The 12,526-nt window shown below is 56.0% G+C and overlaps 5 protein-coding genes across 5 annotated transcripts; 1 reads left to right on the top strand and 4 right to left on the bottom strand.

Moving 5' to 3' along the window:
* Window positions 1–174: 174 nt before the first annotated feature.
* Window positions 175–1,617, bottom strand: ATEG_06433 (splicing factor u2af large subunit; the record flags this gene model as incomplete). The annotated part of the gene is made up of 5 exons (XM_001215611.1): window positions 175–186; window positions 218–429; window positions 481–742; window positions 792–1,405; window positions 1,476–1,617. The coding sequence occupies 5 exons, from the start codon at window positions 1,615–1,617 to the stop codon at window positions 175–177; spliced, it is 1,242 nt and encodes a 413-aa protein (XP_001215611.1).
* An 810-nt stretch (window positions 1,618–2,427) lies between these two features.
* ATEG_06432 (8-oxoguanine glycosylase OGG1) lies at window positions 2,428–3,793 on the top strand (the record flags this gene model as incomplete). The annotated part of the gene is made up of 2 exons (XM_001215610.1): window positions 2,428–2,522; window positions 2,575–3,793. 2 exons carry the CDS (start codon window positions 2,428–2,430, stop codon window positions 3,791–3,793), a joined length of 1,314 nt encoding a protein of 437 aa, XP_001215610.1.
* Window positions 3,794–4,241: 448 nt separating this feature from the next.
* rrp3 (RNA-dependent ATPase RRP3) lies at window positions 4,242–5,324 on the bottom strand (the record flags this gene model as incomplete). Its single annotated transcript, XM_001215609.1, has 1 exon — window positions 4,242–5,324. The coding sequence occupies one exon, from the start codon at window positions 5,322–5,324 to the stop codon at window positions 4,242–4,244; it is 1,083 nt and encodes a 360-aa protein (XP_001215609.1).
* A 569-nt stretch (window positions 5,325–5,893) lies between these two features.
* Window positions 5,894–7,897, bottom strand: ATEG_06430 (flavin-containing monooxygenase; the record flags this gene model as incomplete). Its single annotated transcript, XM_001215608.1, has 4 exons — window positions 5,894–6,571; window positions 6,639–7,204; window positions 7,258–7,636; window positions 7,730–7,897. The coding sequence occupies 4 exons, from the start codon at window positions 7,895–7,897 to the stop codon at window positions 5,894–5,896; spliced, it is 1,791 nt and encodes a 596-aa protein (XP_001215608.1).
* Window positions 7,898–9,265: 1,368 nt separating this feature from the next.
* ATEG_06429 (uncharacterized protein) lies at window positions 9,266–11,912 on the bottom strand (the record flags this gene model as incomplete). The annotated part of the gene is made up of 6 exons (XM_001215607.1): window positions 9,266–10,615; window positions 10,676–10,721; window positions 10,780–11,347; window positions 11,443–11,652; window positions 11,718–11,842; window positions 11,893–11,912. 6 exons carry the CDS (start codon window positions 11,910–11,912, stop codon window positions 9,266–9,268), a joined length of 2,319 nt encoding a protein of 772 aa, XP_001215607.1.
* Window positions 11,913–12,526: the final 614 nt, after the last annotated feature.

Here is a 12,526-nt window from a genome sequence, read left to right as displayed (position 1 = left end):
AGTAACGACGACGACCCAGTCGCATGGAATCAAAAGCATCGACCGTCCGAACAAAACCAAAGCATCAGAGATAGGGAATAGATGAAGCAGGTGCCAGTTCATCCTCAATTTTTCTGTCCTGCCATTTACACGTCCTTACCACGCATTCACGTCGAAATTCTCCTGCGGCACTAGTCAGATATTGCACTGATAATCACAGGGATGTTAGGAAACTCACCTCCCCATAGTATGTCGTAACAACAGTTCGATCGGAAAACTTCCGGCCTGCAAGCGCCTTCAATGCCTTCGTGGCCGATTCTACCGTGTCGAACTTGACGAAGATCTTGCCAACACCAGGAGACTGACGGCTACCACCAGAGGGACGCGGCACCTTGAGCTCAAGGACCTGACCGTATTTCGAGCACTCTTCACGCACATCCTCGCAAATTTCTAATTAAGTTAGCCAACGACGCCCCATCAATACAGAAGCACTGTGCATACCTTCGTAATCATCATTGTCAATCAGCTCCTCCGCCGTCACCATATTCAGCAACTGCAGCACGCGGCTGGTCTCCAGATCTTGAGACGTGGTCTTTGCGAACATGGACATAGCGTTGACGCCCATGTCCAGTCCAGCGGCCTGCGTCATTCCGATACTGGCACGCACAACCTTGAGAGGACGGTCGCCGATCTCCATTCCGTTCAGACCTTCAACCGCAATGCTCGTAGCTGTAGGATCGGCGTATTCGCAGAAAGCAATTCCCTAGAAAAGTCAGACTGGCGCAGGGACAGGTAGCTGGCAATAGACGTACCCGAGACTCTTCCGTCGAAGCGTCCTTGACCAAAACGAACGACTTCAATTCACCAAAAGATTTCAACAGCATGATAACAGCCTCCTCCTGGATATACTGGGGGATGTTCGAGACGCAGATCTTGTTGGGCGAGTCAGGGACTTCGTTCAACAGAACTCCTTCCTGGTACTCCTGGTCCGCACTGCCGTTGGGGACGATGTAGTCCTTCGGACGACGTACTTCCAGGCCCTTGACTTCACCTTTACCGGCACCGTCCATAGAAGCATGTTCATCCATCGTGATTCCGTCGAATGCAAGGGCAACCGTAGCCTCGTTAGGCGACTTGAATTCCAAAAGGGCAAACGAGTGGTCATCGGAAACCTGCGCGGAAATGCAGGGATCCACACTCTGGACGACATTCAGGCCATTTAGCTGAAGGTTGAAGAACGACAACAGCGCCTCGCCTGTGACGTTCGGGGGGATATTGTAGACAAACAGTCGCTTGGCCTGGCGCGAGTGCGACGGCTTCAGCGAGGCGGCATCTGCAGACCCAGTGGTAGATTGGTTCATGAAAGCCTGCAGACGACTGGGATCCATGGGCTGCTGTCGGGGCGCACCGGGAAGGGGAAACATGCCTGTCCAATGAGCCATCTATCCTAGAACCAAAACGTAACATCAACAGCCGGATCAAGGGTCCAATCTCACCTGACAACTTGGCCTGCTCCGCCGTAACATTCTCATATCCGGGTGGCTTAATATCCCATTGCGTCAGACGGCGTTTCCGATGTAGGACAGAGACCACATCTGTCAGGTCGGGGGTGGCCTCGCGCTTGCGCGGAGGGGACATGCTCCTCCGACGCTCCCTTCTGTCGCCGCGGTCCCGGTCGCGGTCGCGCTCTCTGTCTCTGCGAGGTGGTCTCTCCTCGAGTAGGTCGCGGTCGCGGTCGCGGCGCGAAGATCGGTCATCGTACTCTCTGCGGCGGCGGTCGCCACGGTCTCGGTCCCACTCGCGGTCGTCCCTCCGGCTGGAGTAGCGGTCTTCCCGTTCGCGAGCGCGGTAGTCACGACTGGACGAGTAAGTATCATGTTCAATATCGCGACGGGAACTTCTGGAACTGTAGTGCGGAGATCTAGACCTTCTTCTGTCCCCTCTGTCTCCGCGCTCCCGTCGCTCGTCGCGCTGGGCGGTGTTAGCTGGGCCTCGGCGTGGTTCGTCGCTCAAAGAATTTTGATTACTTACGTAGTAGTCCCTCGAGCGACCCGAATCTAGGAAGCGACATGGTCAGTATAAAGGCGCTCCTGGGTTGCACGCAAGGCGTGAGCTCACCTCTGGAAGAATACGTATCGCCGTTCATTCTGGGCTCAATCGGCTTGGTGCCTCCGTCTCCCGTATCAAAAGAATAAATGGCGACTGTCAGTTCGACTTCCGCAAGTGACAGGAAGCAAGAACGCGCCCTGATCGCAATGAGGAAGATGGCGAAGGAGCTGCAGGTATGAAGGAAGCTGCGCGGAGGGAAAACTCGCAGACGATCAGGGCCTCGCGCCACCGCCTTCTCTTTCAAACGCCGCCCGGCAGAATCGGGCCTCGCCCCAAACCGCCGACATACAATTCCTAGACGACAATGATACTTCACAATTCCTTCATTTCTCTGGAGTCATGACAGTGGGCGCTTTTTCCGAGTGGCGAAAACTGCCCGTGAGCCTCAGTGAACTTTGCATCAACACCACCCTCCGCTGTGGGCAATCCTTCCGGTACAGTCTCCCCCGTGGCTGCGCAAGAAGCGCCTACTAACTTCATATCCAGATGGCAGAAAGTCCCCGACACCGATGAATGGCGATGCGTCCTCCACGGACATCTCCTCTCCCTTAAACAAGACCCATTGCATCTCTACTACCGAACCTACCGCAACACCGCACCCTCACGCCCCATCCCTACACCTCCATCCTCAGACAAACCCGCCACCGAGCCAACAACCCAAGAAGACACCACCACCCTCTCCCTCCTAGCCCACTACTTCAACCTCTCCTCAAACCTCACATCCCTCTACGAGCAATGGTCCGCTCACGACGCCAACTTCCGCAAGAAAGCCCCCCAGTTCACAGGCGTGCGCATCCTACGCCAGGACGCCTGGGAAGCGCTCGTATCCTTCATCTGCAGTAGCAACAACAACATCGCGCGGATCTCTCAGATGGTCGAGAAACTCTGCCTCCACTACGGCCCGCACATCGCCACCCTCGACGGCCGCGCGTACCACGACTTCCCTGCGCCGGAGGCCTTGACCGGCGACGATGTCGAGCCCCGTCTGCGCAGTCTTGGCTTCGGGTACCGCGCGAAGTACATCTACCAGACGGCGGTGATTGTGGCGCAGCAGCGCGAGAAGGGGTGGTTGGATTCGCTGCGGAACCCGGAGGCCCCTGCGTTTGGGGTGGGTGGTTCCGGGGAGGGCACGGAGGAGTCGGTGGAGATGCGGCCGGAGGGAAGACAGGGATATCGCGAGGCGCATGAGAAGCTACTGGAGTTGCAGGGGGTTGGACCGAAGGTCGCGGATTGTGTTTGTCTGATGGGGCTGGGATGGGGGGAAGCTGTGCCGGTGGATACGCATGGTGAGTTTGTTGACGATGCCGGGTATGTGCGCGACGTGCTGACATGGACAGTGTGGCAAATCGCTCAGAGGGATTACAAGTTTGGCAAGGGATCGCACAAGTCCTTGACCAAGGCTACATACGACGCTGTCGGGAACCATTTCCGCAAGCTTTGGGGCAAGGAGGCCGGCTGGGCGCATAGCGTGCTTTTCACGGCGGATCTCAGGACGTTCTCCGACAGGCTGGTCGCGTCGAAGGAAGTGAAGGTGAAGGTGAAGACCGAGGATGAAGAAGTTGAGACGAAGACTAGCGTTGCTGTGAAGAGGGTTGCGCCTTCGAATGGAGTGAAGACTGAGGATGAAACGAAGGACGAAGTCAAAGCTATCATCGAGACGACTGAAACGACGAGGCGATCGTCGAAGCGTCTTCGGAAGCGCTAGACTTACACTACTTTGCATAGAATAGATATGTATGTATAATATCTTCTACATTGTACAATGATACCCGTTATTATACACTACAAACGCCTTATGGCAGTATCTCGTGAATTACGGCCAGCTTAGAACAGAGAGGTGGACAGGAGCGAATGATGGTCGTCGCAGCATGATAGACAGTATTTCTTTCTAATTGCCATCTAGGATTACACCAGCTTCTAGGTCAAGTCCATACTGTAGTATCTAAGTAACGCCGGCGACGTGGGCTAGGCGACCGGCGCAGAGGCGATGAGTTTACCCCTAGGTCAATAGGCTGTCGTTGGCATCGTCACCCAGATCAATCTGGAAGACTGCCAGCCTCGCTGGAGAGTGACATATTCTGCCGCTCAAGGTCCAAATCCCGTTGTAGTAGTCGTCATTTTGCACACTAAAAGTCTCGCAGCCGTATCGCATTCTAACCGTCATCCTGATCGAGGTCATCTCTCGTTCGCTTCCGGTTCCGGGGACCGCGACCCTTGTTATCTTTATCCTGCATATCCCTCATCGTCAATGCTGCGACCCGCTGCGCATCGTTCACTCGCTCCGCAAAGATCATGACCTCGTCCTTCTCGGGCTTATACTCTTCTACTTTCTTCCCCAGCGCGTCTTCAATCCGCAACCACAGCTCCACCTCGTACTGTGTGACGAAGGAAAAGGCAATACCGCTCTTGCCTGCACGGGCCGTCCGTCCCACCCGATGAATGTAGGTCTTGCTGTCTTGCGGGAGATCGTAGTTTAGAACGTAATCGACAGCCGGGATATCCAGACCACGGGCTGCAACGTCCGTGGCGATGAGCAGGTTGCGCGACCGCGCGCGGAACTTGTTCAACGATGCCAGACGGGCGCTCTGCGACAGCTGACCGTGAATAGGGATAGCTGGGAAACCGAGATTCCGCAGCATGATAGACAGGCGCTGCGTTTCGTGGACGGTGCGGGTGAAGATGATACCCATCTGGCCGGCACGCTCGTTGAGCAGGTACACCAGGTAGAAATCCTTGAATTTGTGCGGGATGAAGAGGTAGGACTGGAGGAGCTTGGAGGCGGTCTGGTTCTTTGTCGAGACGGAGACGCGGACCGGGTCGGACAGCGAGGCGCGCTGGAGGGACTCGACTTTGCTAGACATGGTCGCGGAGAACAGATACGTCTTCCGCTTCGGCAAGAGTCGGAGGAGCTTATCGAGGATGGGTCCAAAGTCCAGGTCGAGCAGTCGGTCCGCCTCGTCGAGGACCAGGTATTTCAGCGTTCGCAGCGAGAAGCCCTTTGTGTTTTCCAGATGGTCCAGCAGTCGTCCCGGGGTCGCAACGATGACGTGCGGCTTCTTCCCCAGGGCGATCGCCTGCGAGATCATATCCATACCGCCGATGAGGAGCGTGCATCGCACGGAGATCCGGGCGCCCAGCGCTTCCACCGTGTGAGCGATCTGCTGCGCCAGTTCTCGTGTCGGCGCGAGAATGAGCGAGTGAAACTGCTGAGGTTTGTCCATGAGGGCTTGGAGCATCGGGAGCACGAACGCTGCTGTTTTTCCACTACCGGTCTCTGCGAGACCAATTAGGTCTCGCCCTTCCAAAGCGATGGGAATGCAGCGCTCTTGAATCGGTGTCGGTGCCGTGTAGCCCAGCTCCTCACAGGCTTCACATAGTGAGTCTATCACACCCAGCTCTCGAAAGGTCTTAGGGGCGGTTGTGGTTGAGGGCGTTTCGGTGTCCGGAGAGACCTCCTCTGGTGAGGAATCTCGAGAAGAGTTTTTGCTCATCTTTATGAGAGGTGGGATCGAAAATAATTCAACAGACGTAGTGCAAAAGAATACTCTGTTGTCGCGAGCACAAAAAATTTAGAGACGCGCGGAACAATCGATGATCCGGGCTTATCAGCTTATCGGTGTCCGGGGTGCTTACATATGTAGCCACGGTCTAACTATTTCCCGTGCCGAAGTATACAGATGCGCAAGAGATATTCCCTTGGAAGAGTATGCGCCGTTCCATATCTGAGCTCAAAGCTATGTCCAACCCCGAAACTGTCATATGCCTCGTAATTATGCGTCCTGATCAGTATCTGTATAATCCTGAATCAACCCATCACATCTCTCCACACAGTAACAACACCATCCACCCCCGACCGAAGCACCCCCAGCGCCTTTTCTTCCACATCACGGACGAAAAGCGAAGCAGACTCTCCATCTACTTTATGCGCATAGACTGCCGCTGCCACACCTGCCATTCCCAGACCAACCGACACAGCAACTACAGTACCAACCGCGCTCCGTCTCTCCCTTTGTTGCGACTTACCCGGCAGCCACACAGCGCTCGACTTGAACACAAAGTCCCGTGAGAACGGGAAGAAGATACTCCGCAGCCAGAACTTGAACTGCCAGTCCGGGTAGAGCATGGTATTGCGGCCGGTGCGTGCATCAATATACCAGCTCGTGCAGCCGGTGGCCCAAACCAACTTGCTCGCTTCGCTCTGGATCCACGCGTTGTCCTGCTGCTCAGCCTCAGGCGTCACCGAGACGGTGTCTGGTGGGGAGCGGCCGGCGAACGGGTTCAGGATTGACAGTGGAGACGGGTACAGCGAGCGCATAATCGGTTTGAGAACGCGCAGGGCAAAGTTAGTCTGGCATTCGACCGAGTAGATGACCGAGAGATGGCCCGTCGTCGTGTTGGGGCCCATCAGGATGAACAGATTCGGGAATCCCGACACGCAAGTGCCGTAGTATGCCTGCGCCGAGCCGGAGGAGAACTTCTCCCACTGTGTATACATGCTCTTATCAGCCTCTGTCTTCATCAGACTCATTGCGCAGTAGGGAACAACGTACGTGTTCGTTCAAGGTAACGCCCTTCTCGCCGCGAATGACGAGCGGATGCAGCAACTGCTGCGTTTTGAACCCGTTGGCGAGGATGACTGCGTCCGCGCGCACGTCTCTCCCAGACTCCGTGCGCACCCCGGTCTCGGTGAGGGTCTGCACGGGATCATCATAGACCAGCTCCATGTTCGGGCGATGCAGACACGCAAGGTAATCCGTGTCAAGCACCTTGCGCTTGCATCCGATCTCCGTCGTCGGGACGAGAGCATCACGGTATCGTGCCGGTGCCGTGCGCCGGATATACTCCGTCTGCACTCGCTTCTGCTCGTCGCGCAGGGCGGCCCCCGTCGCCGAATAGAACGCCGCGAAGTCGCGCTCCATTAGGTAGTATAAGTAAAAGCGATACGCGCGCATGGCGAGCGGCACGTACCGCATCGTCCACTTGAACAGGGCGGAGTACTCCGGGTTCGGGCGCTCGGCCAGCCAGTGCGCCTGTCGGCTGAACTGCACGACCTGTCGCGCGGCGCGCCGGCCGGCCGTCAGAATCGGCACGAACTGCGTCGCGCTGCATCCATTGCCTGTCGTCTTTAGCAGCGTGTCAAGGTGGAGTCCGTCAGGGTGGTATACTCACCCACCACGACGACGTCCTTCCCCGCCCAGTCGAAGGAGTGATCCCACCGCGCGGAATGGAATACCCGTCCCTGGTACTTTTCCACACCGGGGATCTCGCAGTCTCGCGGCACGGACAGCGCTCCAACGGCCGAGATGAGCACCCGCGCGCGGCGCTGGTACACCCGTCCACTGCGCTGGTCCAGCACGGTAACCAGCCATGTGCCGGACAACTCGTCGAAGGCGGCCTCCTGCACGGTCGACCGGAAGCGCACATTACGCGGGATGTTGTACTGGTCCGCGACGGTGCGACAGTACGCGGCGATTTCAGGCTGCAAGGCGAATTTACGGGACCAGTCCGGGTTGAGGGCGAACGAGAATGAGTAGAAATGGGATGCCACCTAGATGCATGCTACCGTGAGCATCAAGTGTACCGCCGAGCAGAATAGCCGGAAGAAAGTGAATGCAGCGAACAGACGATAGACAGGTCATACATCACATCCGCACCCGGGATACGTATTCACCCACCACGTTCCACCGACGTTGTCCGTCTTCTCGATGATCTCGAAGCTCGCCTGCGGATACTGCTTCTGCAGTTGGATGGCGAAGCCCAGGCCCGAGAACCCGGCGCCGATGATGATCACGTCGGAGTCAACAGACATTGCGATGGGGTGGGACGATGGTATGTCAGTTTGTACTTCGTAGAGACGACCGTAGCTTCCACCGAACCACTTGTCCTCCCCGCGTTTTTATACCATCATATCCCGAGGGGTAGCACGATTTGATCCTTCGGTCCAGCCCTGTTGGTAATCAACCCCTCATTGAACTCGTCTCGAGCCCATCGGGGGTCCTGCAGTGGTGTGTCGGAGAAAATCCGACTAGTCCTCGCGCGAGAGATCAATACCATGCCCAGAAGCGCTGTGTAGAACAATCCATGTAAACATGAGCGGGTGAGATGCGCATATCTTGCCGAGGATGTCACAATCACGACTTGGAAAGCCACACTCCGCCACCCACTCGGTCGGTCTGTCAATCAAGGGTGGAACTCCATACCGGGACAATTGCCGCAGAGGAAGCACGCCAGCAAGCCCTAAAAGATAAGAGAAAAGAACGGCCCAAACCCATGTCGGCCCCATTTTTCTGAAGATCTGCAACGTTTCCTGACTGGCGAGGAACGGCGACGGAGCCTGAAATTTTCGTCTGGATCTGCAGGACAGAAGATGCGCTGGTCGGAATACTTGCCCTGTGATGTCACTGGGGCCCTGCGACCGATCAAGGACGATGTTCAGCAGGTCTGATGGGGTCTGGTGGCTGCTGGAATGCTGGCAGACCCGCCATGGCGTATCGGATAGACATGATGGAGCATCGGTGGGGAGGGATGGAACCGGGATGTGCAGAACAACTGCAGAAGCGCTGGGGTGAAGCTTCCCCACGACGGGCAACTCAGCCGAGCCCTGATGAACTTCTGCACGCCTAAAATGAAGATCTCGCGCCAGTTTTCGCTCGCACTTTTCCTACGAGTTTTCCTGCAGAACGCACTTGTTCTTTTATTCTCTCTGGAGAGCTCGTTTCGCATCTATTACTCGCTGTACACCAATTCAACGCTAATGCAAACGCAATGACCGAGTGAAGGAGTGTATAAAACCATCATTAGACCGCATCATCTTCTTGCTGAGCAGGCTAAATGCAAACCAACCCAAACCGAAAACAAAACCACATGGTATCATCGGGAATCACAATAACTAATGGTGAGGCTGCAATGCCTCGGCGCAGGTTCGCCGCAGCCAGCTTCCAGAGGCAGTGGAGGGCATCCATACCCTCTCTGGATACATCCGCCAGATAGCCAGGATACATGGCCTGTCTGAACAGACGACGCAGCAGACACGGCAGTTAAGAGAGTCCTGGTCGTCCCAGAACCGGTCCCGTTGCGATGAGCTCAGATGGAGCTACCTCGGCTGACGGGGTATAAATCTTCATATCTGTGACCACTCGACCACGCAGTCGTCGAAGAATCCGTCCTAGACACGAGGTCAAGAAACACCCGCATCGGCAGGACCCTCGTTCCACCCCCATTCACGGAGCAATTGCTTGACGCGATACTCTGTCGCCCAGCCCAGCTCGTCTTCGATTCCCTGCAGCAATTGGAGAACCACCCGTCGTTCCCGGGTATCAGTGAGACACTGGCCGCTGACAAACAGCGGTTGCAGAGAGTTGATGCGGACAGATCCCTCCGGACGTGCCATGGAGATGCCCACAATTTCTCGACTGTGGAATCGGATCTCACTTTCAATAGAGCGATACGAGTTGAGCCGATTGGTGATTGTGCTGCGTCTACTGGTCGACTCATGTGGCTTATTGATGAGCAGAAGAATGCGCGCCATATGGTAGTGCTGCATCGCTGACGAACACACTGGAAGGCTGTACCAGATCTCCGATAACGCAAACCCATCATCTGCCTCCCCCTCTTTGGGGACGGGCAACCGTGCGCAGGGTCGAAACGTGTCCGGCAATCCGTTGTACCAGACGTCGAGTTCGGTCTCGAGACGATACCACCGCTCGAGTAGCACCTGCTGCGACAGACCTATGGGACCAGGATCGACAGGACCGTGCTCCAAATGGAGGTTATCGCCAGCAGTGGTGAAGTTGACTATTTTCGACATGATCCAGATTAAAGCATTGCCGATTAGGTCTTCCTTCATGACATCGTCACCTTCCGGGTACCCCGCCGCATGCGTATTACTGGGGCGTACGAAGCCCATATTATCAATCTGAAGGCCAGCTTCAGTCCACAACACCAAGTCGTCCGTATTCAACCGGGTCTGGCAATCGTTGATAAACGCTGCCAGGTAATCCTGCCGAGCAAAGTTCCAGAACGTGGCTTTCCGCGCCTTGGACAGTCCACCCTTTTTCCTTGGCGGGAAAGGAGTCGCGGCGGGGGACGGACGTTGTTCCAGCGGCATCATACCTACCTCAGCGACATCCAACAGCGACTTCACCCCGCTCAGATGACGATTCCACGCAGGACCCGTGGCATCGAGGAACTCATACACCGACAAGATCGCTGTGGCGGCAAGAATTTCATCTGAATGGACGCCGTTGGAAAGGCGACTCTCCGAATAGCGTCGTCGGCGTTTTCGAGGGTTGTCATTTTCCTCACATAGCTCCGCCGCCTGCCACTGACCAAAGGCCTCGGGTGTGCTCAACGGTGCGGGTCCTTTGTCGGGCTGCAACTCCTTCATCAAAAGTTGGATGGCCTTCTCATAATACTTGGCGGCGGAATAGGTCCAGTCCACGCTCTTCCCGTCTGGCCGAGTCTCCATCTTGCATTTCTTAAAGCCGGCCTCCGTCACAGGGGGTTGGGGAATTTTGACGCGGCCCAGCTGTTTCGCCGCATATGCACATGCAGCATGTTTCAACAAGGGATTCGACATTGCACGCACCGGAACGTACGACGCGAAATAAGTACCTAGGTCAAACAGGTCCATCCTATCCGTCGATTAGCGGGACCAGTCATTTAGTATCCATGGAGATCGTCCCAACGTACCAGAGTCCTGGGGACTGAGAGAAATGTCGCAGAAGGAACATCACCTCATGATCCGTCTCAGCCGGCATCTCGGGCTTGACCTCCGCGGCGGGACGGGAGGGGGCTGACCGAGACATTAACGACGAGCTTCTACGTTCCGTGCGTGGCTGCATGCTCGGGTCGACTGGGGGCGATAGCGACTGGGAAGGATTAAGGAGGAAGTTGATATTATTGTTGTTGTTGGATGAGGTCACGGAGATTGAGGGGGAAGGCTGAGAGGGGAGCGCAGTACGCGCCTGGTTGGGAGAAGGCCCGGATGAGATCGAGGCCGCGGGGATGCTATTAAAGGGCGTGCTATTGTCTGGGGTCCCTAAAGCCTGTTGGTCGACACCCAGAGGGGGATAGGACAGACGATCGTGAGCGGCCGCGTTGGATAAGGCGTCGAGGCCGTGCGTCCTGCCATCGGCGGGGGAAGTCCGGGACAGACTCCAGTCGCGGTTTTGGCTGGCAGCGAGAATAGCGGCTTCGGACTCTCCCAGAGCCGCCTCAAGGTCTTCCGCGTACGGATCGGAGTTATCGACGAATATTACTACACAATCGAGACACCCAAACGTTAGTCCATCGGCCCGGTTCGCCCAACCTCGGCTAGCACGCCAGTCACGCGGGCGGTTGAGTGATGCCTACCGTGCTTCGGTATGTCCAGCCAGACGCTATCCTTATCGAAGGTATTCTTGTACGAATAAAACCCCTTCAGACTCCCACGACCGTTCTCCGGATCGTCTAGATCCTTGTTCATGGAGGCATTCTGCTGGTGCCGAAAGACGATACCTTCACTCGGACGGCAGACCCGGGACCCTTTGCGACACTGGGAACATTCCGGTTTTTGCTCGTCACCTATGCGATGGCCTTAGCGATAATCCTTCGGCGAGATTCCGTGGGGTAGGCGTCGATAGACATACATTTGAGTTTGCGAGTGCGGCACGTCAGACTGTGTAGTTCAAAACGCACGGTCAGTTTTGTTCCATAATCATACTTCCCTTGTTGTCGTGGCACCAAGACAGAGGTCCAGAAGAAGAGGTGATGGCTGTCCAGAGTATTTCCGTCGTGGTGGTGGTGGTTGTGGTGAATACGTACCAGCCTGTGCGGGATCGCATACCGGATGGTAACGATGGCGGTTGAGCTGCAGCATCGAAAGGCGGGATTCGGACCAATAATATAACGAACGAAAGGAATCAAAAAGGCAGGGGAAGGAGTCGCAGACGGGACTGGGATTGCCCCAGCCGATCACCGAGAAGCGTATCACCAAGACGAAAGGGGGGATGATTAGATGCTTGGAAGGGGGGCAAACAGGCGAGGGGGTTTAATCGGGATTCAAGAAGGCGGAGGAGCGCAGAACGGGAGAACAGAAGGGCCCCGAACACCGTGTCTAAAACCAGCTGGATAAGTATTAAGAGCGATCGGAGATCAAAGCGAACAGCGTGGTGTCGTCGACCGGGATCGCATTCATGATTAGACGCCAGAAAGCGGAAAAGGAGAAACTGGATGGAGAAGTCGAAAAGTTCACCCCGAAAGAGAAAGCGGGGAAATAATGCCGTTCCGTTGGAAAGTCTGGGCAGGCTGACTCAGCCGCGCGCGCTCTGGGGAAAACAAATCCGGAGAACCTCACCCTCTTCTTCCCCCTGCAGACTTCTTTCGCTGGTGAGATTCAATCTCAGTGACTCTCTCAGATGGCTATCGAGCCCTTTCTCAATCCACGCATCCGTCGATA

This window comes from Aspergillus terreus, genomic scaffold (assembly GCF_000149615.1).
Source record: "Aspergillus terreus NIH2624 scaffold_9 genomic scaffold, whole genome shotgun sequence".
In the NCBI taxonomy this organism is placed as follows: Eukaryota; Fungi; Ascomycota; class Eurotiomycetes; order Eurotiales; family Aspergillaceae; genus Aspergillus; species Aspergillus terreus.
This window is presented reverse-complemented; position numbering and strand designations above follow the sequence as displayed.